Source organism: Salvelinus namaycush, chromosome 23 (assembly GCF_016432855.1).
Source record: "Salvelinus namaycush isolate Seneca chromosome 23, SaNama_1.0, whole genome shotgun sequence".
Taxonomy (NCBI): Eukaryota; Metazoa; Chordata; class Actinopteri; order Salmoniformes; family Salmonidae; genus Salvelinus; species Salvelinus namaycush.
The window spans coordinates 32,171,430-32,193,116 of NC_052329.1; the positions used below are offsets into that span (position 1 = coordinate 32,171,430).

The 21,687-nt window shown below is 44.3% G+C and overlaps 1 protein-coding gene across 1 annotated transcript; it reads right to left on the minus strand.

The window, feature by feature from the left end:
- Positions 1-1,743: 1,743 nt before the first annotated feature.
- LOC120018324 (F-box only protein 46-like) lies at positions 1,744-15,508 on the minus strand. The gene is made up of 2 exons (XM_038961459.1): positions 15,116-15,508; positions 1,744-4,738 (listed from the first exon to the last, which is right to left on the minus strand). The coding sequence occupies exon 2, from the start codon at positions 4,620-4,622 to the stop codon at positions 2,601-2,603; it is 2,022 nt and encodes a 673-aa protein (XP_038817387.1). The 5' UTR covers positions 4,623-4,738; positions 15,116-15,508; the 3' UTR covers positions 1,744-2,600.
- Between the last annotated feature and the right edge of the window lie 6,179 nt (positions 15,509-21,687).

A 21,687-nucleotide genomic window follows, 5' to 3' on the forward strand; every position in this document is an offset into this window, starting at 1 on the left:
GGAGGACAAATGGTTTGCAAATCATTTCTAATCTATAAATAAGCAAAAGTAAATCAATATGTTCAATAACCCCAACACAAGGGGTGGGCAATTCCAGTCCTCTGGGGCCTGATTGGTGTCCCAGCTAACACACCGGACTCCAATAATCACCTAATCATGATCTTCAGTTTAGAATGGAATTTGATTAAATCAGCTGTGTTTGCTAGGGATGGAGAAAGAGTGACAACAATCCTGCCCCCGAGGACTGGAGTTTCCCCACACTGTAGCAACTTCTCTATCAAAATAAACGTTACCAACACAGGTCATCATGCAGAAGGAAACATGTCAAGGGTCAAATTCCAGTTTTAATCATTTCTGTTTATTTGAGAAGCACATTCCCATTAGCATTGTACAACTGAAACCTACAGTGGTCTCCCCTACCCAGTCAGAGGGGTCAAGTGAACAAAGTTCTCTATACTGTATTTGTCAAGGTTTTGCAGATTTAGGGATTGTGAGCAGGACCAGTGGGGTTAAGGCTGGAAGCTGGTGTAGAGAGCTCTATGGTCCGTGTTTCTTTTCACCCGCATTGACACAAACGACGGCTTTGGCAAAGACTGCCCTCTTGCCGACTAGCAGGTTGGGACTGGGGGTTAGTGGGGAGGGGGTAAAAAATAAAAAGACTGCCCTCTTGCCGACTAGCAGGTTGGGACTGGGGGTTAGTGGGGAGGGGGTAAAAAATAAAAAGACTGCCCTCTTGCCGACTAGCAGGTTGGGACTGGGGGTTAGTGGGGAGGGGGTAAAAAATAAAAAGACTGCCCTCTTGCCGACTAGCAGGTTGGGACTGGGGGTTAGTGGGGAGGGGGTAAAAAATAAAAAGACTGCCCTCTTGCCGACTAGCAGGTTGGGACTGGGGGTTAGTGGGGAGGGGGTAAAAAATAAAAAGACTGCCCTCTTGCCGACTAGCAGGTTGGGACTGGGGGTTAGTGGGGAGGGGGTAAAAAATAAAAAGACTGCCCTCTTGCCGACTAGCAGGTTGGGACTGGGGGTTAGTGGGGAGGGGGTAAAAAATAAAAAGACTGCCCTCTTGCCGACTAGCAGGTTGGGACTGGGGGTTAGTGGGGAGGGGGTAAAAAATAAAAAGACTGCCCTCTTGCCGACTAGCAGGTTGGGACTGGGGGTTAGTGGGGAGGGGGTAAAAAATAAAAAGACTGCCCTCTTGCCGACTAGCAGGTTGGGACTGGGGGTTAGTGGGGAGGGGGTAAAAAATAAAAAGACTGCCCTCTTGCCGACTAGCAGGTTGGGACTGGGGGTTAGTGGGGAGGGGGTAAAAAATAAAAAGACTGCCCTCTTGCCGACTAGCAGGTTGGGACTGGGGGTTAGTGGGGAGGGGGTAAAAAATAAAAAGACTGCCCTCTTGCCGACTAGCAGGTTGGGACTGGGGGTTAGTGGGGAGGGGGTAAAAAATAAAAAGACTGCCCTCTTGCCGACTAGCAGGTTGGGACTGGGGGTTAGTGGGGAGGGGGTAAAAAATAAAAAGACTGCCCTCTTGCCGACTAGCAGGTTGGGACTGGGGGTTAGTGGGGAGGGGGTAAAAAATAAAAAGACTGCCCTCTTGCCGACTAGCAGGTTGGGACTGGGGGTTAGTGGGGAGGGGGTAAAAAAATAAAAAGAGGTGAAGGGAGGGAGAACAGTCCTAAAAAAAAACAGGAAATAACAGCAAACATTCGCGCACACCAAAAAAACTAAAATTAAAATTAAAAAAGCAGTCAAAACTCATACAAAGTGACATCAAATTGCCTTCTCCTGCCCCAGTCTCATTCATTAAAGGCCCAGTGCAGTCAAAAACGTGATTTGGCTGTGTTTTACATACATTTTCACACTATGCGGTTGGAATTATACTGTACAATTGTGAAAATGCCCTTTTAGTGTAAGAGCTGTTTAAAAACACAGTCTGAAATTTCAGCCCGTTTTGGTGGGATGGATTTTTGGCCTGCCCGGTGACAACGGGTAGTACATTTGTTAATAGACCAATAAGAAAGAGTTCCAAACCTCTCTGCCAATAACAGCTAGTTTTCCCCTCCCGAGCAGACCAGTCCCATACAGTCCTATCAAAAATTGTTGCTTAAGAAATTGCTTTTTACCATTTTAATTGAACACAATTACAGTAAGGTACTTAATTGTTACCTAGAAATTATTTGACATTGAGATAAAAACAGCTGCATTGAACCTTTAAACTTTCACAGACTCCCTCTGTGAGCCAGCCAGTCAGTCCTCAGTGGCTGGCTCTCTGGTCAGTAAAGTTGGGGTCAGCTCTAGCAATGACAGCATGGCTAGGACGCGACTGTCAGTTGACCAATAGGCAGAAACGTTGAGCATCAGGCCCCATGCAGAACACAGAGCACCATACCACCAGCATGGGCCCACTCATCATGAGTCCAGTTTTCACATGTACTAACATCCGAGTAGGGAGCTAGTCAACTGCTAAGAACTCAGAACAAGGTGATAACGAGCAGAGAGAGAGAGCTGACAACACAGGAGAGAACCCCAACCCTGGTCTTTAGTTTAGCACCAGGGGGCAGTGGGGTCTAGAGGGAGTAAGAGGGGTGCTGGGGAGGGCCCCTTTACCTCCCGTCCTCCCTCTTAGCGCGGGTCTGCACCAGCTCGCAGGGCTGCAGTACCCAGTTGTTGTCGTGCAGCCCCACACGGCAGCCTGGTGCGTCCTTGTCCGTACGCCGGCAGCACATCCAATAGGAGCGTCCATAAGGCAGGTCGTGGTGGTAAGGTTTGGGGTGCCAACGGCAGAGAGACACGTCGCCCCGTTCGTACTGCCGCTTGCACTGCTTGCAGGGATCTTCGCGGTACAGCGGGTCCTGGTTCCAGCGCGAGTCGGTGGCGGGCACACCGTACATCTCAATCAGAACCTTGAAGTCGTAGCAGGTGCACTTGAGGGCGGCCAGCGAGCGGGTGGGCAGGTAGCTGAAGATGTTGACCATGATGTGGTCAGGCAGTAGCAGCATGTACTGACGAGGCTCCAGCAGCCGCTGGATCTGGAAGCGGATCTCCAGGAAGTCGTGAGAGACGTGGCGGTAGAGACGGCACAGGGAGGGGTCCGAGCAGTCCTCCACGCCGGCCAGGGGGGAGTCCGGCCGGTCAGCAGCATCCACAGCAGGATTGTTGTTATTGGTGCAGTCCAAAGAGCACATTCCATTGCTGCTGCCGGTGCCACTGTCCTCGTCAGACCCTCTCTGGGGCTGCAGGAAGAACAGCTGGCCTGGAGGGGGGTCCTCTGAGCCGTCGGCCCCACTGGGCATGGCGAAACAAACCGTCTCCTCTTGCACATTCTCTGTGCTGTCCTTGCCATAGAACACACACTGGTCTACAGCACCCGTGACAACCACCTCCACGTGGAAGCCAGTCACCCTCTCCCGGGCCACAGGCTTCTTCTCCCCAGAGCCAAGCTCCTGGCTGGGGTCAGGGCTGCTGGAGGCTGGCCGGTCCGTATGGCCCTCCCCATGGGGGTCAGCTTTTGGAGAGCCGGCCAGCAGGAGGCTGGGGTCACGTGACGAGGGGCTGACCAGCTGGTAGAGATCACAGGTGATCTTCTCGTTGGCCCGGGCCCCCGCCTGGCCCCCTCCTCCCCCACAGCTCATGAACATGCAGCGGGGCCGGCCTGCGGGCTCTGACTGCGAGCCAGGATCTAGGCTGGATACCCGGAAGGCAATCCTCACTTCACCTCGGCCGTGGGTGGGCCCAGAGTCCCCGCTCCTCTCCCTCTCCCTGGGGGAGTCCAGGCCCGACACAGGCCTCAGTGTGTTCTCCAGGAGCTGATGTTGGGACTCAAAGTGGGCTATGGCCTTAGCCACACGCCGCGACTCCTGCTGCTCCTCCTCCTCCAGGACACTGTGTGGGGGGTGCGGGGGCTCTGGGCTCTCTGACAGGAACACCATGGGGCTGGGGTCGGAGACTGTGCCCTGCAGGAGCGTGTGTTCGGGGTGTTCTGTGGCAGTCTGTCCCTGGGTCACCATGCCCTGCAAGGCCATGGCTGTACGCTGCTCTACCAGGGCCACCATCTCAGCAACGGACAGCAGGTCAGTCTCGCTCACTCCCGGGATGTCCTCTGGGGTGGAGGCTTCTGGGTGCGGGGGGGCAGGGATAATGTTTGTCTGGGCCCGGGCGGGGGGGTCATAGGAGGAGCAGCGGCGCCTGCGCTTGGCCTTAGTGCAGTCCGTGGCCCAGTTCCCTTTCACCTTTATGGCGCTGGGTCGAGGCAGGCCCACCCCACTGAACTGGTGGGCCACGAAGAAGGCAATCTTCTCCTTGGTGTTGCCCGGCTTGATGACGTACCAGGTGTCCAGCAGCACCCTCCCATCCTCCATCTGAGTGGTGCTGGGAGGGGTGGAGGGAGCCTGCAGTGCCGAGGCCGGGTCGGCGTCTGGGGGACTGTTCTCGGAGCCGGCATCCTCCTCCTCCTCCTGGCCATCCACACTTCCCCCGACCTCCAGCGACGTGCGCCCCGCAGTGTCAGCCTTGCAGATGAAGGGGGCTGCCCCACTGCCCCCCGTACCTCGGGGCTTGTTCTGGGAGTAGGTGCCAAAGGGGCGTGGGCACCACAGTCGGATGTGGGAGAAGGTGTCTCGGTCCATCACGGGCCGGAGGGAAGCATATCAGCGGCGTCTAGGCTGGGCATCTGCTGTGCACCATGCCACTCATTCTCTCTGTGCTAGACAGTAGGCACCGTCACGGGAACAGGGCATACAATCTGTAGGGACAGAGAGGAGTTTTATTACAATACTCACCATCATAGGTCAACTAGCCGGGGGAGACAAACATGAGTAATGTCATTTCATCAAATTTAATTAGACATCTTCTAAAAATGTAATTTGAGGGAGAATTTCTTCCTATGCATTCTACATGTTGCATTAGTATTAAGTCCCTAAAATGACCTCATCTAATTGTGTGACATGCTGATTCAGAAGCAACCACTATAGAAGGTTATTTCAACTCCTAGCCATTAAATACAGCAAGAGCACAGCAAATGACAGGCAAATCAGCTCCTAGCCTCTTGGCGGTTCAGAAACAAAGGTCACAAGTCAGGAAGACTCATGCTTTCAGACAGCCTCAACAGCTAAACTCAATTAGTCATTACATACGCTGACTGTAATATAAATTCTCTCGCCTTGAAGGTTTTCAATCTAATTAAAGGCTTCCATTTCGGAGCCTTGTGTCTGGGGCAGATGAAGGGAGATAAAGGAGGGGATGAGGGGAGGAAAATAGATTCCCATCCTGACGCTTCAAAGAGGACCTGCCTAATAGGAGGCAAGGAAGGCATATGCCTAACCTATTTTTAGAAGGGGAGAGTAGTGGTTGATGTTGAGAGTCTAAAGGACCTTGGCTGCGGCCGGCAGGAAAACCGTTTACGCAGGGTGCCTGTGCCATTACATGTTAGCATGCCAAAAATGTGGCACTGGGGGCTTAAGAGGAACAAGTGGCGCAAGACTGTTTCAACAAGATATTTAGACCTCTGTGATGGTGTCTTGTTGTTAATATGGTTTTGTAATTTCGTATATTTTATGTGTCTGATGCATGTAGGGCTCATCTGTAAAATACACCCTGTATGACTTCTGTCAACAAAAAAATGTAAAGTATAAAAATAATATGTGAGACATGCTGATTCAGAAGCAACCACTATGAAAGGGTGTGAGACTCTCACTGGATCAAATTTCACCTTCTAGCCACACAGCAAGAGCACAGCAAATGATAGGCAAATCAGCTTCTAGGCGGTTCAGAAACCAAGTCGCAGTGCACGTGATATACACTGCTCAAAAAAATAAAGGGAACACTAAAATAACACATCCTAGATCTGAATGAATGAAATATTCTTATTAAATACTTTTTTCTTTACATAGTTGAATGTGCTGACAACAAAATCACACAAGAATTATCAATGGAAATCAAATTTATCAACCCATGGAGGTCTGGATTTGGAGTCACACTCAAAATTAAAGTGGAAAACCACACTACAGGCTGATCCAACTTTGATGGAATGTCCTTAAAACAAGTCAAAATGAGGCTCAGTAGTGTGTGTGGCCTCCACGTGCCTGTATGACCTCCCTACAACGCCTGGGCATGCTCCTGATGAGGTGGCGGATGGTCTCCTGAGGGATCTCCTCCCAGACCTGGACTAAAGCATCCGCCAACTCCTGGACAGTCTGTGGTGCAACGTGGCGTTGGTGGATGGAGCGAGACATGATGTCCCAGATGTGCTCAATTGGATTCAGGTCTGGGGAACGGGCAGGCCAGTCCATAGCATCAATGCCTTCCTCTTGCAGGAACTGCTGACACACTCCAGCCACATGAGGTCTAGCATTGTCTTGCATTAGGAGGAACCCAGGGCCAACCGCACCAGCATATGGTCTCACAAAGGGTCTGAGGATCTCATCTCGGTACCTAATGGCAGTCAGGCTACCTCTGGCGAGCACATGGAGGGCTGTGCGGCCCCCCAAAGAAATGCCACCCCACACCATGACTGACCCACCGCCAAACCGGTCATGCTGGAGGATGTTGCAGGCAGCAGAACGTTCTCCACGGCGTCTCCAGACTCTGTCAAGTCTGTCACATGTGCTCAGTGTGAACCTGCTTTCATCTGTGAAGAGCACAGGGCGCCAGTGGCGAATTTGCCAATCTTGGTGTTCTCTGGCAAATGCCAAACGTCCTGCACGGTGTTGGGCTGTAAGCACAACCCCCACCTGTGGATGTCGGGCCCTCATACCACCCTCATGGAGTCTGTTTCTGACCGTTTGAGCAGACACGCACATTTGTGGCCTGCTGGAGGTCGTTTTGCAGGTCTCTGGCAGTGCTCCTCCTGCTCCTCCTTGCACAAAGGCGGAGGTAGCGGTCCTGCTGCTGGGTTGTTGCCCTCCTACGGCCTCCTCCACGTCTCCTGATGTACTGGCCTGTCTCCTGGTAGCGCCTCCATGCTCTGGACACTACGCTGACAGACACAGCAAACCTTCTTGCCACAGCTCGCATTGATGTGCCATCCTGGATGAGCTGCACTACCTGAGCCACTTGTGTGGGTTGTAGACTCCGTCTCATGCTACCACTAGAGTGAAAGCACCGCCAGCATTCAAAAGTGCCCAAAACATCAGCCAGGAAGCATAGGAACTGAGAAGTGGTCTGTGGTCACCACCTGCAGAACCACTCCTTTATTGGGGGTGTCTTGCTAATTGCCTATAATTTCCACCTGTTGTCTATTCCATTTGCACAACAGCATGTGAAATTTATTGTCAATCAGTGTTGCTTCCTAAGTGGACAGTTTGATTTCACAGAAGTGTGATTGACTTGGAGTTACATTGTGTTGTTTAAGTGTTCCCTTTATTTTTTTGAGCAGTGTATATCAGTAACGGGTGTGGCTGAAATGGCCAAATCCACTAATGTGAAGACTTGTCTAAACATACACAGGGGTATAAAATCGAGCACAAAGCCATGCATTCTTCATAGACAAATATTGGACTTCATGAAGAGCTCAGTGACTTTCAACATGGCACCGTCATAGGATGCCACCTTTTCAAAAAATATCTGCCTTGCTAGAGCTGCCCTGGTCAACTGTAAGTGCTGTTATTGGGAAGTGGAAACGTCTAGGAGCAACAACGGCTCAGCCGCGAAGTGGTAGGCCACACAAGCTCACAGAACGGGACTGCCGAGTGTTGAAGCGCATAAAAATTTACTGGTACAGTTAATATACAGACTACCGGTCAAAGGTTTTAGAACACTTACTCACTCAAGATTTTCCTTTATTTGTACTATTTTCATCATTGTAGAATAATAGCAAAGACATCAAAACTATGAAATAACACATATGGAACCATGTAGTAACCAAAAAAAGTGTTAAACAAATCAAAAATATTATATACATTTGAGATTCTTCAAATAGCCACCCTTTGCCTTGATGACAGCTTTGCACACTTGGCATTCTCTCAACCAGCTTCACCTGGAATGCTTTTCCAACAGTCTTGAAGGAGTTCCCACATATGCTGAGCACTTGGCTGCTTTTCTTCACTCATCCCAAACCATCTCAATTTAGTTGAGGTCGAGGGATTGTGGAGGCCAGGTCATCTGATGCTGCACTCCATCACTCTCCTTTGTAAAATAGCCCTTACACAGCCTGGAGGTGTGTTGGGTCATTGTCCTGTTGAAAAACAAATGATAGTGGGACTAAGTGCAAACCAGATGGGATGGCGTATCGCTGCAGAATGCTGTGGTAGCCATGCTGGTTGAGTGTGCCTTGAATTCTAAATATATCACCAACAGTTTCACCAGCAAAGCACCGCCACACCATCACATGCAGAGATCATCCATTCACCCGCACCGCATCTCACAAAGACACAGCGTTTGGAACCAAAAATCTCCAATTTGGACTCCAGACCAAAAGACAAATTTCCACCGGTCTAATGTCCATTGCTCCTGTTTCTTGGTCCAAGCAAGTCTCTTCTTAAATGATGTCCTTTAGTAGTGATTTCTTTGCAGCAATTCGACAATGAAGGCCTGATTCACACCGTCTCCTCTGAACATTTGATGTTGAGATGTGTCTGTTACTTGAACTCTGAAACATTTATTATGGCTGCAATTTCTGAGGCTGGTAACTAATGAACTTATCCTCTGCAGCAGAAGTAACTCTGGGTCTTCCTTTCTTGTGGTGGTCCTAATGAAAGCCAGTTGTATCATAGCACTTGATGGTTTATGCGACTGCACTTGAAGAAACTTTCAAAGTTCTTGAAATTTTCAGTATTGACTGACATGCATGTCTTAAAGTAATGGACTGTCGTTTCTCTTTGCTTATTTGAACTGTTCTTGCCATAATATGAACTTTGTCTTGAAGCAAATAGGGCTATCTTCTACCTTGTCACAACACAACTGATTTGCTCAAATGCATTAAGGAAAGAAATTCCACAAATTAACTTAAGGCACACCTGTTAATTGCAATATATTCCAGGTGACTACCTAATGAAGCTGGTTGAGAGAATGCCAAGAGTGAGCAAAGCTGTCAAGGCAAATGGTGACTATTTGAAGAATCTCAAATATATTTTTAATTTGTTTAACACTTTTTTGGTTACCACATGATTCCATAGTTTGTCTTCACTATTATTATTATTTCTACAATGTAGAAAATAGTTAAAAAAATAAAAATCCTTGAATGAGTAGGTGTCATAAATACAATAATGGTCAAAGGTTTTATGTACACTACCGTTCAAAAGGTTGGGGTCACAGAAATGTCTTTTTTTTTGTCCATTTAAAATAACAAAATTGATCAGAAATACAGTCTAGACATCGTTAATGTTGTAAATGACTATTGTAGCTGGAAACTGCTGATTTTTAATGGAATATCTACTTAGGCGTATGTAGGCCCATTATCAACAACCATCATTCCTGTGTTCCAATGGCACATTGTGTTAACTAATCCAAGTTTATAATTTTAAAAAGGCTAATTGAGCATTAGAAAACCCTTTTGCAATTATTTTAGCACAGCTGAAAACTGTTGTTCTGTTTAAAGAAGCAATAAAACTGGCCTTTAGACTAGTTGAGTATCTGGAGCATCAGCATTTGTGGGTTCAATTACAGGCTCAAAATGGCCAGAAACAAAAGAACTTTCTTCTGAAACTCAGTCCATTCTTGTTCTGAGAAATGAAGGCTATTCCATGCGAGAAATTGCCAAGAAACTGAAAATCTCATACAACGCTGTGTACTACTCCCTTCACAGAATAGCCAGTTTGCGCTGTTCTGTGAAGGGAGTAGTACACAGCATGGTACGAGCGCTTCAGTTTATTGGCAATTTCTCACATGGAATAGCCTTCATTTCGCAGAACAAGAATGGACTGAGTTTCAGAAGAAAGTTCTTTGTGAAGATGCTGGAGGAAACATGTACAAAAGTATCTATATCCACAGTAAAACGAGTCCTATATCGGCATAACCTGAAAGGCCGCTCAGCAAGGAAGAAGCCACTGCTCCAAAACCGGCATAAAAAAGCCCGACTACAGTTTGCAACTGCACATGGGGACAAAGATCGTACTTTTGAGAAATGTCCTCTGATCTGATGAAACAAAAATAGAACGGTTTGGCCATAACGACCATCGTTATGTTTGGAGGAAAAAGGGGGAGGCTTGCAAGCCGAACAACACCATCCCAACCGTGAAGCATGGGGGTGGCAGCATCATGTTGTGGGGGTGCTTTGCTGCAGGAGGGACTGGTGCACTTCACAAAATAGATGGCATCATGAGGTAGGAAAATGATGTGGATATATTGAAGCAACATCTCAAGACATCAGTCAGGAAGTTAAAGCTTGGTCACAAATGGGTCTTCCAAATGGACAATGACCCCAAGCGTACTTCCAAAGTTGTGGCAAAAGAGCTTAAGGACAACAAAGTCAAGGTATTGGAGTGGCCATCACAAAGCCCTGACCTCAAACCTATAGAACATTTGTGGGCAGAACTGAAAAAGTGTGTACGAGCAAGGAGGCCTACAAACCTGACTCAGTTACACCAGCTCTGTCAGTAGGAATGGTCCAAAATTCACCCAGCTTATTGTGGGAAGCTTGTGGAAGGCTACTCGAAAAGTTTGACCCAAGTTAAACCATTTAAAATCAATGCTACCAAACACTAATTGAGTGTATGTAAACTTCTGACCCACTGGGAATGTGATGAAAGAAATAAAAGCTGAAATAAATCATTCTCTCTAATATTATTCTGAGATTTCACATTCTTAAAATAAAAGTGGTGATCCTAACTGACCTAAGGAAGGGAATTTTTACTAGGACTAAATGTCAGGAATTGAGAAAAACTGAGTTTAAATGTATTTGGCTAAGGTGTATGTAAACTTCTGACTTCAACTGTATATATAAAACATAGTAAAAAGACTGAACAAGCCCCACTTTTTCCATCCTGTGATCCCAAACAAGTTGAGACAGACAGCACTAGTATAATACTATAGTTTGGCAACTCTTACCAGGCAAACGTAGGCTGATATCTAGCCTATCTATACTTGTCGCCAGTTGAAAGCATGATAATGTGAAATGTGTACCTTCGGCTGAAGAGGAAAGTCTGACTAGTCTGCTACCCAGGCTGTGTGTGTGTGTGTGTGTGTGTTTGTGTGCGTCAGAGGCCAGAACTACTCCTGGGCTGGTTAAGGGCTTTATAATCGCACAGCTCCAGCTAAGAGCCTGCAGATTACTCTCTGTATGAAGTAGATCCCAGGGCCACCACCCCACCGATAAAAAGATTGGATGGCGTAACAGGGACAGTGAGCGTCAGTCCATCTTTGTGACTAAAACAGGCACTTCCTGAAGCAGTGAGAGAGAGGCAGTGAGTGGCAGCCAGTGCGTGATTGAATGGCTCCAGTCAGATTCCCTCTCTATTGACCAGTATCTATTATTCAGAGCCAGCCAGCCAACAGTGCTTCAGAAGATGGAAAGATGGAAGAGGGCGGGGGGGGGGGGGGGCAGTCCACTACCAGTCATCCAGAGGCTGGAGTCAGTAGCTTTAATCCATGCTGTTGTCTTCGTTGTCAATTCATAGGCTATCCGACGGTTTACCCTGAAATTTAATTAGGAAGTAAGGCGGCCGATGAACAGGTGGTAGTAAAATGCTACGATGGTAATCGATGGCATGCAGTATGCGGTTCTAATGACTGGCCTAGTAGCCTATAGGGTAGCTATTTTACACTTGTCTCCATACCAGGTGTTAAACAAGGCTGAACCCTGCAGGGAGACACCATCATATACAAGTTGTTTAAAGACATCTATACTGGCTTAATATCAGGTAATGAGTAATAGCCTGAATTTATGAGAAAGTCCACATAAAATATGAGGACATGAGACTAGAAGTCCCTTCATTGTATTCGAATGATATCCACGGGCCAAAACATGGCCCAGATGTTGCCGACAATCTGTATCCATGAAGACTTCATTCCCCGACAGATGATAAAACCTCTGCAATGATAATGCAGTTTTCATTTGAAACAATTCCTGCAAATTAAGGCTGGTTTTAAGCTTTTTGCATAATCCACCAAATCCTGTCCATGCCCAGCCGCAGTACAGAAATCGCTGAGTGCCGCGCCAGAGGCTCATCTCTCACTGGCTCCCCAAGTTGTCCCGACCTCTGAACTACACACACCAATGCAGGAGGATTCATTCCTCCATCATGACCTCGCTCAAACAACCCAGAGGCTTTCTGTTGGAGGATATTCAGCAGGCTCAACATCATAACACAATGCTCCAGATTAACCAGGGAATGTATAGAAACAAAACAGTTGTCAATTGGCCACATGACAGCCACAGAATAAAACGTCAATTCTAAAACTTGCGTTTCTATCTGGAGCATTCGGAAACATTGTGCCCACTAAAATAGCACCGTTAGAATAGTCTCAGGCATTGAAGGAATGTTCAGCACTACACCAGTCCTATTACAGAGAAAATGTCATATTGAAAAGACAACTTAGGCACAGTAAGCAGGGAAGGACCTTTCAAACAAAAAAACCCACTTATTTTCTTCTTCTTCCAATTCCAGGCTGTCCTCAGATAATTCAGACAGGCCCCTCATTCACCTCCAGCGCTATCCTCCCTCTCAGAGGCTTTGGGAATGGTGGACAACGCAGGGAGGTGATAAATGGTGCTTGCCTTGGCTGCCCCTGCAGGGACAATACAGCAGTAGCCCGGGCAGCAGGTGAGGCTGATGATGCTCGTCTACAAGAACAATGGACTCCACCCATCCCTGATAAAATGAACCCAGAGTGCCTTCGTCATGAGAAGGTCAGGCAGACAAGCTGGCTATAGAAGTGTATGGTCTGTCAGCTGTGCTTCTCTGGTAGTGAACAGAACTGCATTGAACTGCAATGGATATCTATGCACTCCTTTAAACTATAGCTCTTCATCAGGTTGTTTCTTTCCACCATGTGGCTTCAACCAAAAGAGTTCATCATCAACCACCTTACTCAAATAGTGTTGGTTGTAAGGGTGAGGACAGTGGTTGCCAAAATGGTGAATTGTTTATCTGTAAACATTGAATACAAACCCTGTCAGTACAAAACTGATACACAGGCTATTCTGAGAGGATTTTAGGCTGAACCAAGCAGGCGCATCAATGGATGTTCCCTGGAACTTAACTATTGAATATTTTTGGCATCTTCATGCCAAAGGCTTTACATTTCAATGCCCCATTGCTCCACTATTCCCATACTTCTGATTCTAAAGTACCAAAGATAAAGATGTATAGGCCTAGTTCTCAGTTGAATAACAGATACCAGCTCACCAACAACATAGGTGCTCATCCTGTAGTTTGATTACTTCTTTCGTCTTTGAGAAAAGATTAACGCCCACAGATGATTTATTTTTGGTCCGGTCCAGACCGGCCTTTTTTGGCACAAATAGACATCCATGATTGGTTCAGATTTGGACCAGACTATGTTTCACAAGTTTTTCTGAGCACAACACAAAAAGTTGAGTACAGTATACTTCAGTACAGCAGAGTAGAAAAGAGTTCAGTTCAGTACACAGTAAAGCACACTAGAGTACACTAATGTACTGTGCTGAACTACTAAAATATTTAAGTGCCTTTGAATGGGCTATGGAAGTAGGTGCCAGGCGCACAGGTTTGTGTCAAGAACTGCAACGCTGCTGGGTTTTTCAAACTCAACAGTTCCCTGAGTGCATCAAGAATGGTCCACCACCCAAAGAACATCCAGCCAACTGTGGGAAACATTGGCCAGCATCCATGTGGAACACTTGACACCTTGTAGAGTCCATGCCCTGACGAATTGAGGCTGTTCTGAGGGCAAATGTGGAAACAGACATCAGTGACTGGTTCAGATTTGGCCCGGTCCAACCAAATTTGGTCTCATTAAAATAGCCAGTGTGTAGAATAATATATATGCATATTTCTACATTTGTGTGCCTATTTAGGATACAACACCTTAATATCCATAATGATGCATGCATTTGTGTGTAGTACAGATCAGGGACCTATGATGTAATTATGTTACCGCAATTCTAAATCCACTTCACATACTGTAGTTTAATAACCAAAATATATTTTTCAATAACCAAAATATATCAAGGTGTCATAGCTGACACCCCATTGTTTCTGCAGACATTGTTGAATCTTAATTCAGAATAGATATTTAACAGTGTTTGGAAAACGTGGTCACCTAGCCAATAATAAATCAAGAAGCAGAAAAAACAAAATAGACAGAGAAACGTTACTGCACTGAGGAAGTACAGGTGACATGGACTCTAGCTATAAACAAAGCGCCTTCAGAATTTTAAGGCACATTTCCATTAGGTTGTAACATACAGGTAGGTGGTCAGCATGGGTAACCATGATTAGCCAAGGACTAATTATTGACATGCTCATAGGTGTTCATTCAGTTGTCTAACGCTGATCAAATGGTCAGTTGAAATGTGCAAAAATGTCAGAATTTTACAAGAATTGCGCAATCTTGCTAGGAATAGGACGAAACAGAAATCCAGCCTGTGTGTTTAACTATTCTTACAACTACAGTAACGTTAACTAAGTTTACCCCCGAGGTTCGTATTAATAAACCAAGTTGGTTAACTAGCTAACTAATGTGAGCTTACGTTAGTTATCTGATAATCACTTTTGCTAACTAGCAACTAAATGATGTGCAGGCCAAAGAAGTAACATTAAACACTCATGTTAGCTAGGTAACGTTAGCTATCAAAGCTAGCTAACCAACTTAATTTCTTTGCTACTAGTTTAGCTTAACGTTAAAAAGTTAACGTTGGCTGGCTATCTAACTAGGCTAAGTTAGCTAGCGCGCTACAGCCCAAAAGGCCAACAACAATCTCGTTGTTACATTGATGTTACAAACACTCGCCAAGGCGCGGCTAACTGATAGGCACCAACTGATCGTCTTTGACGAAAATAAAAACGAGTTAGCCAACTACGTTAAGGGGTGTAACGTTGTGGGGTGTAACGTTGTGTGCTGACTAGGCTAACGTTGGTTAGCCAAACAAAATTGCAATGGAACCCATATTGTGTGTTGCTGGCTAACGACGTTGACTAGCTTTTGAATTTAAATACAGCTAAGCTTCGCTAAAGTGAAGTAATTAATGTTTCCGTCATCTTACCTGTAGATCCGCAAGCACTTGACCTGCAACAGTGCTGATGACAGTAACGTTACTAGCAAGCCCCCCCGGTCGTAAGCCTGTTTTCCTCTCAACAACCGACCGATGAATCAGATTGAGAAAGGATAGGGGTGCAGGTGACTCGGGTTATCTTTTACTTGTCCACGTAAACTAGCTAGCTATCTGGCTGCAGAGTACTTTCCAATATCAACCTAATGTTAATATCGAAGCCTACTGTCCGTTTTTCAATTGTACACAACCTATCTATACTGATCCTGTTTCAAACTCTTCCTCGTTCATCTGGCTACCTTTTCAGAACTGACACAGGCTGACCTTTACGGTATGTTCTCTGAACAACCAAAATAATCGGAGTCAGAACATCCGTGGAGAGGAAGGCCATCTTGTTGACAGGCAGCTGCATAAGGCCCACAGCCAATAGCAAGGCAGAGTCGATGGTGTGCCCATATATGGCATATATGGCCCCACTCACCCCCCTTCTTTAGGTCTCACTCCTCCGCATCTCTCTCAATTCAATTAAATTCAAGGGGCTTTATTGGCATGGGAAACATATTGTAATGAAACAGGCAGGGAGCAGGCCTCGAACCCTCGACCTTCTAGCCCGAAGTCCAGCGTGCTATCGACTCTGAAGTTCCCCTGTAATTATTGGTGTCTGATTTGTCTCCACTTTTGTAGATAGGGGAGATGAGCCCCTGGTTCCAGACATCAGGAAAGCAGCCAGAAGTTTGTACTATGTTGAACAATTTAAGCACAGCATTTTTCAACTAAGGTGTGCTGTTTTTCAGCATTTCATTTCTGATATCTAGACCACAAGCCTTTGGTTTTATAGCTTTTCATTTTGTACTTATTGGGTAATCTAGTGGATTTTGGTTGTTTTTAATTACTAATTCAAGGATGCTAAATTTAACTTGAATTTCTAATTGGTTAAGTCTTTTTGTGGGATATTTTTGTATAGATTATCAAGATACGTTTTCAAAATTCCTTCATCTTGTATGGCTAATTCTTGTGGCTCTGTCATGCTTAAATTGTTCTCAATGTCCCAGAACTGATTTTGGTCAATTGTGTTTTAAATTTCATCAAGTGCCTAATTGGTATAATTCAATTTCTTGCGTTTCAGTGTGTTTATACTGTTTCAGAATTTCAAAGTATTCATGGCATAGCTCTGGATTGTTTTGATGCTTATTGTTTTTCATTTGACATTTGTCTTAGGTGTTTTCTAATTGTTTAACATTTGTTATCAAACCATTTTTCAGAAACATTGTGTTTTCTGATGTTGCATTTCTTTGGTTTTCTCATTTGCTTTTGATGCTGCTTTTTGGAATATGCAATTGATGTTTTGAGTAGCCGAATTGACACCTTCTCTATTGTTTTGGTATTGTGAGTTATTGAAGAGCTGTATAGAGTTCATTTCATTTAAGTTCAATGTTTCAATGAATCTCTCTGCACTGTTTGGAGCCAAGCTGTACGATTGGTTCATGTTGTAGAGTTTTTTGGGCAGTTTTTTTATGAGTATTGCTGGTTAATTTCTTTAGAAACACGTTGATCTGACAATGGTGTCTGACGGTGAATGCACTAATGGAGAAGGGGTCGACGTCAGTGATGGCATAATCAACTACACTTGTCCCAAGACAAGTGGGACAGTAAGTAAACCGACCTAAAGAGTCCCATCTGATTCTACCATTAAGCATGTACAGGCCTAAGGCCCGACAGAGACGCTCTAACTCCTTCAAATTTTTGTACAGTATTTGGTCAGGACTGTTTCTATTATTTATAATAAGGCAACTCTACAAGGAGAGGTGTCCAAATATGTGGTGGTTACCGCCCGCATCAGTGTAGTCAGGCTCAGAATAGTGTCTCGCTCGCGCTCACAGTTTTATTACTATATATACAAATGAAGGAAAAAGAAAGGAACCCTCAATGTGTCCAAGGTATATCATTAGCCCAACATTTTCTGCATCTCTGAGCTTTGTAGAAAGTCCATTGAACTCCAGACAGTCCTTAAAGTGCAGGTCTCGCTTTACATCGTATATGATTTAGGACTGGTAAACAACTTGCCTCCCACTGTATTTACAGTTTGAAGGAAACCATCAGCAATGCAACACTGATCTAAACAATGTGTGAACATTCTCTCAACAAAACTGAATGCATTGACGGATGACATTTGTATTTTGCAATAAAGTGTTCAAGTTGGCGTACTATCAGAGTAGAAGATTGTTATAAGTCCTGTAAATGTATTTGGGGATTGTATCATTGCTTGAGATTTGACAACAAAATACTAATGCCAAGATTTTATACTGCCTCTTCTTCAAATGCATGATGTCCATGCATGCAAATGGTAGCACATGTTTGTGTGTAGAAGGAGCTTAGAGCAGCTGATACAGTCCAGCAGAGGACCAGATGGAACTTCTGAGTGTTGGGCTCCATGCTTGAGCGCGCAATCTCACACACACTCGGGAATCATGCATGTAAACACCCATTATACTGAACTTTAAACCATTTATTTATCTTATTTGTAGTAAATGTATTGTTATGGCTAGTTATTATTGTGTAATTACCATCTTACTGTGTCATTTGTGTACATTATACATGCTCCTGGAGCACCTCCTGGAGTCAACTTAAAGCAGCCAAAGCCTAACTGAACTTGGACTATATTCGGGAGATAAAAAATAAGTTTTCTTTACTAAACAGAAATAACATGAGTATAGCAATAGGCCTAGTATATTTCTTTCTTACCAATTAAAAAAAGAGCAGTCAGAGCGTACAATCATGGCTATCCGAACAGCAGAGGACGAGGTCACATATGACCCAAAAAAGAAACATTTAACTTTTCATGATTTTTACTGCAAACTATATACTTCTGAGAGAAAACATACGGAGGCAGAACTCCATTCCTTCCTAGAGGGAATCTCGCTACCTAAACTATCAGAGACCGACCGAGAAGATCTCAACTCCCCCTTCACTCCTGAGGAGGTCCTGGAGGCAATTACCTCCATGCCACCTAACAAGTCCCCAGCCCAGATGGATTCCCCAGAGAGTTCTACAAAGCTTTATGGCACTAGCTTAGCCCTATTTTCATGCCAATGCTGGGTGATTTTTGCAAAAACTGAGTTCTCCCAGACTCTATGCACACAGCTCGCATTACAGTGTTGCTCAAAAAAGACAAGGACCCTCTATCCTGCTCGTCCTTCCGGCCCATAAGCTTGTTGGATTTTGACTACAAAATAATTACCAAATTGCTCGACAAAAGACTAAACACTCCTCTTCCCAAAATAATAAAAGCGGACCAAACTGGATTTATTAGAGACCGGTACTCTTCTGATAACATTCTCCGTCTTTTTGATATTTTTGATCAAGTAAACGCACAGAAGACCCCTGTCCTGTTGGCTTCACTGGATGCTGAGAAGGCGTTCAACAGGATGGAGTGGAGCTTTCTGTTCTGTCTTAGAAAAGTTCAATATGGGCCCAAACTTTATTAAATGGATTAAGTCCCTATACTCTCATCCAAATGCCATGGTGACTACTAACGGACTGAACTCTGACAGATTCCCTTTGGGACGGGGCACAAGACAAGGGTGCTCGTTGTCCCCCCTGTTCTACTTGTTGGGGGCGGAGCCTCTGGAAGAGTCGATAAGGAGCAATCCAAGTATTATGGGTGTTTCTGCAGGCGGCCTGCAGCACAAGATTTTGCTCTACGCTGATGATGTCTTGCTCTACATATCTAACCCTGAGAAATCCCTCCCTTCCATTTTAGACAGAATTGCTCAGTATGGCAAGTTTTCAGGATATAAGATACATTTGAACAAATCCACTGTTTGCCCTCTCAATCTTACACTCACCAGCTCTATGAAGACACTATGTCGGTTCCTTGGGATCTTCGTAACACCAGATCTGAATAGCCTTTTCAAGGAAAATTATCTTCCACTCCTGGATCGAATCAAGAACGATCTCCAAACCTGGATCTCCCTCCCAATTAGCTTAGTCGGAAGAATTAATGTCATCTGTATGAACATCCTCCCTAGATTGAACGATTTATTTCAGATGCTCCCATGCTAACCCCAGTTTCCTTTTTCAAAACAACTAACCAAAGCATCACCAAATGTATATGGGGCAATAATAAACCTAGGATCAAGTTCTCCACTCTATCGAAACCTGAATCTAAGGGTGGTCTTGCTCAATTGTACTACTGGTCTGCCCAAATCCGTAACATGCTAACATGGATCACAAACAGAGAAGACTCAACGTGGATTCAGAAGCCCAATCCTGTGGTTCATTGGCCCTTAGCTCAATTATATTCATTAATAACTTTAGTGAAGTGGGCAACATAGCCAAAACCTTTGTGATTAACAGCACCCTACTAGAGTGGAGGGACTGTAAGAAATACCTGGGCATTTCCTCCCAAATATGTTCTCACTCGCCTATAGTATACAACGACTTGCCAAAAGCCTGAGTGATGCCAATTTTAATCTTTGGCATACTCTAGGAATCAGGACCTTTTCAGAACTATTTCATCAGAAAACCACTACACTGAAATCCTTTCAAGAGCTCTGCAGTGAATTCAATGTGCCAAGATCCATTAAAGAATAGATATATATCTTCAAATTAGATATGACATTTCCTCATTTACTTCCAAGAGGAGGTTTAGAGCTCAGCTGAATGAAGTTGAAACCCTTCTTGCTACAGCACAATCCATTAAAGGCAAAATCTCCTATATCTATAGACTCCTTTCTGAGAAAATAATCTGGGAAAGGGACCTTGGTCTGACTATCAGTGATGAGTTATGGGCGGAGGTTTGCGACAGGGTATACTGCTCCTCTACTAATGTAAAAATGAAAGAATCTAATTACAATTTTTTTTACACTCCAATGAGACTCCATAGAATGAAAACATACATTTCTCATAACTGTAAAAGATGTACCTCTGAAAGTGGAACCTATATGCATGTATTTTGGAGCTGTAGAGAGAATGCCAGATTTTGGCAATCTATACATACTGCTGCACAGAAAATACTAGATGTACAGTTTGATATGACCCCGTGTATCTATCTTCTTAATGCCCAGAAGGACTTTGTTCTTGATCCTGACAGAGAAAATTTGTTTATGACTATCACATACTTTGCTAAGAAATGTATTCTTCTATTGTGGGCTTCTAATACCTCTTCTACATTTAAAATGTGGATTGACCAGATTGTTGACTTTCTCCCTCTTGAAAAGCTCACTTATGACCTCCACAAGAGACAGCCCAAGTTTGATAGACTCTGGTCTCCACTACTCAACTATTTTTCAAATTGGACAGAGTAAATGGGGTGATTAGGGAAAATAGCAGATACATGTTGTGTAAGGTACTTTAAAAACTAATTATTTGCTCGCCGTCTCAGCTAAGGCTGGAAATAGCTAATAAGAACCTTGATAGTGCTGCTGCAAGTTTATTTTTTATATATTGTTTTATATATATTTTTTTTAAATAATTATTTTGTTATAATGTTTATTTTTTTATTATTATTGTTATTTTTTTATATATATATTTTTAAGTCTGTCACATCTGTGAATGTGGAATGTGTTTTGTTGGTTGATTGAAAAACAAGAACAACATTTTTTTTTTTTTTTACATGATCCCAGACCTTCCACATGTAGTTACAGTTGCACACAGTACTGTCAAAATATAAATTATTCTCATTAAAGCTGCAATATGTAACTTTTTGGGGCGACCTAAATTCATAGAAATGTGTGTTATAGAGCTGTCATTCTCAGCAAAGTAGTACTGCTAGATTTGGGGTTCTACGCAGTCAAATGTAACAGATAACTATATTTTTAATAAAGAACTGTACAAATGACATCAATATTTAAAATATATATCATTAAATACAGTAATATGAGATCTGTATGTAAAACATTTACATTTGACATTTTAGTCATTTAGAACATTCCATTCCAGCTAAACATACCATTCCAGTATTTACATCAAATACAGATATAAAGAGGTATTTTGTCATTTCGACACAAAATACATTTGCTACTACAAGATTCTCAGTAACAGTAACAACAATTGTTTTACTTGCTATGACTGTGATATGTAGTTGTTTATCTACCTTAGTTGCATGCTGCATATCATTTTGCCCCGCTATAGTATCATTGCGCAAAATAGTAAGCAGCATCATCTGGATATGTGTGCAACAAAAGTTCAACATTCGCCTTCTGCCACCATTTCTAATGTCAAGCCGTCTACGCAGACAGTTTGACGCATACGTTCGATAAATCCAACGTATGTACCACACAGAACGTACAATAAATGCCTCTGCGATGCAACGCTGCAAGGCAAACGCAGTGTTTCATTGGAAATTAATAAAATTCTGGTGTACTAAAATGCAAATACACTGTCGGTGTGATCGAAGCGTACTCTTTTTGAGCAGACGGCTGGCGCTGGCTGGCTGCTGCAACATAGCATCAGATAGATGGGCTACACATACAGAGACAGAGGGGCGCTGTATCGCTCGCTCGTATGCTTTTTCTGGTGAGATACATTCCGCCTCTTGCGAATTGAATAACTTATGAAACACAGAG

Bases quoted from the DNA above. Each gene is read 5' to 3' on its own strand.
- LOC120018324 (XM_038961459.1), bottom strand. From the start codon at position 4,622: ATGGACCGAGACACCTTCTCCCACATCCGACTGTGGTGCCCACGCCCC.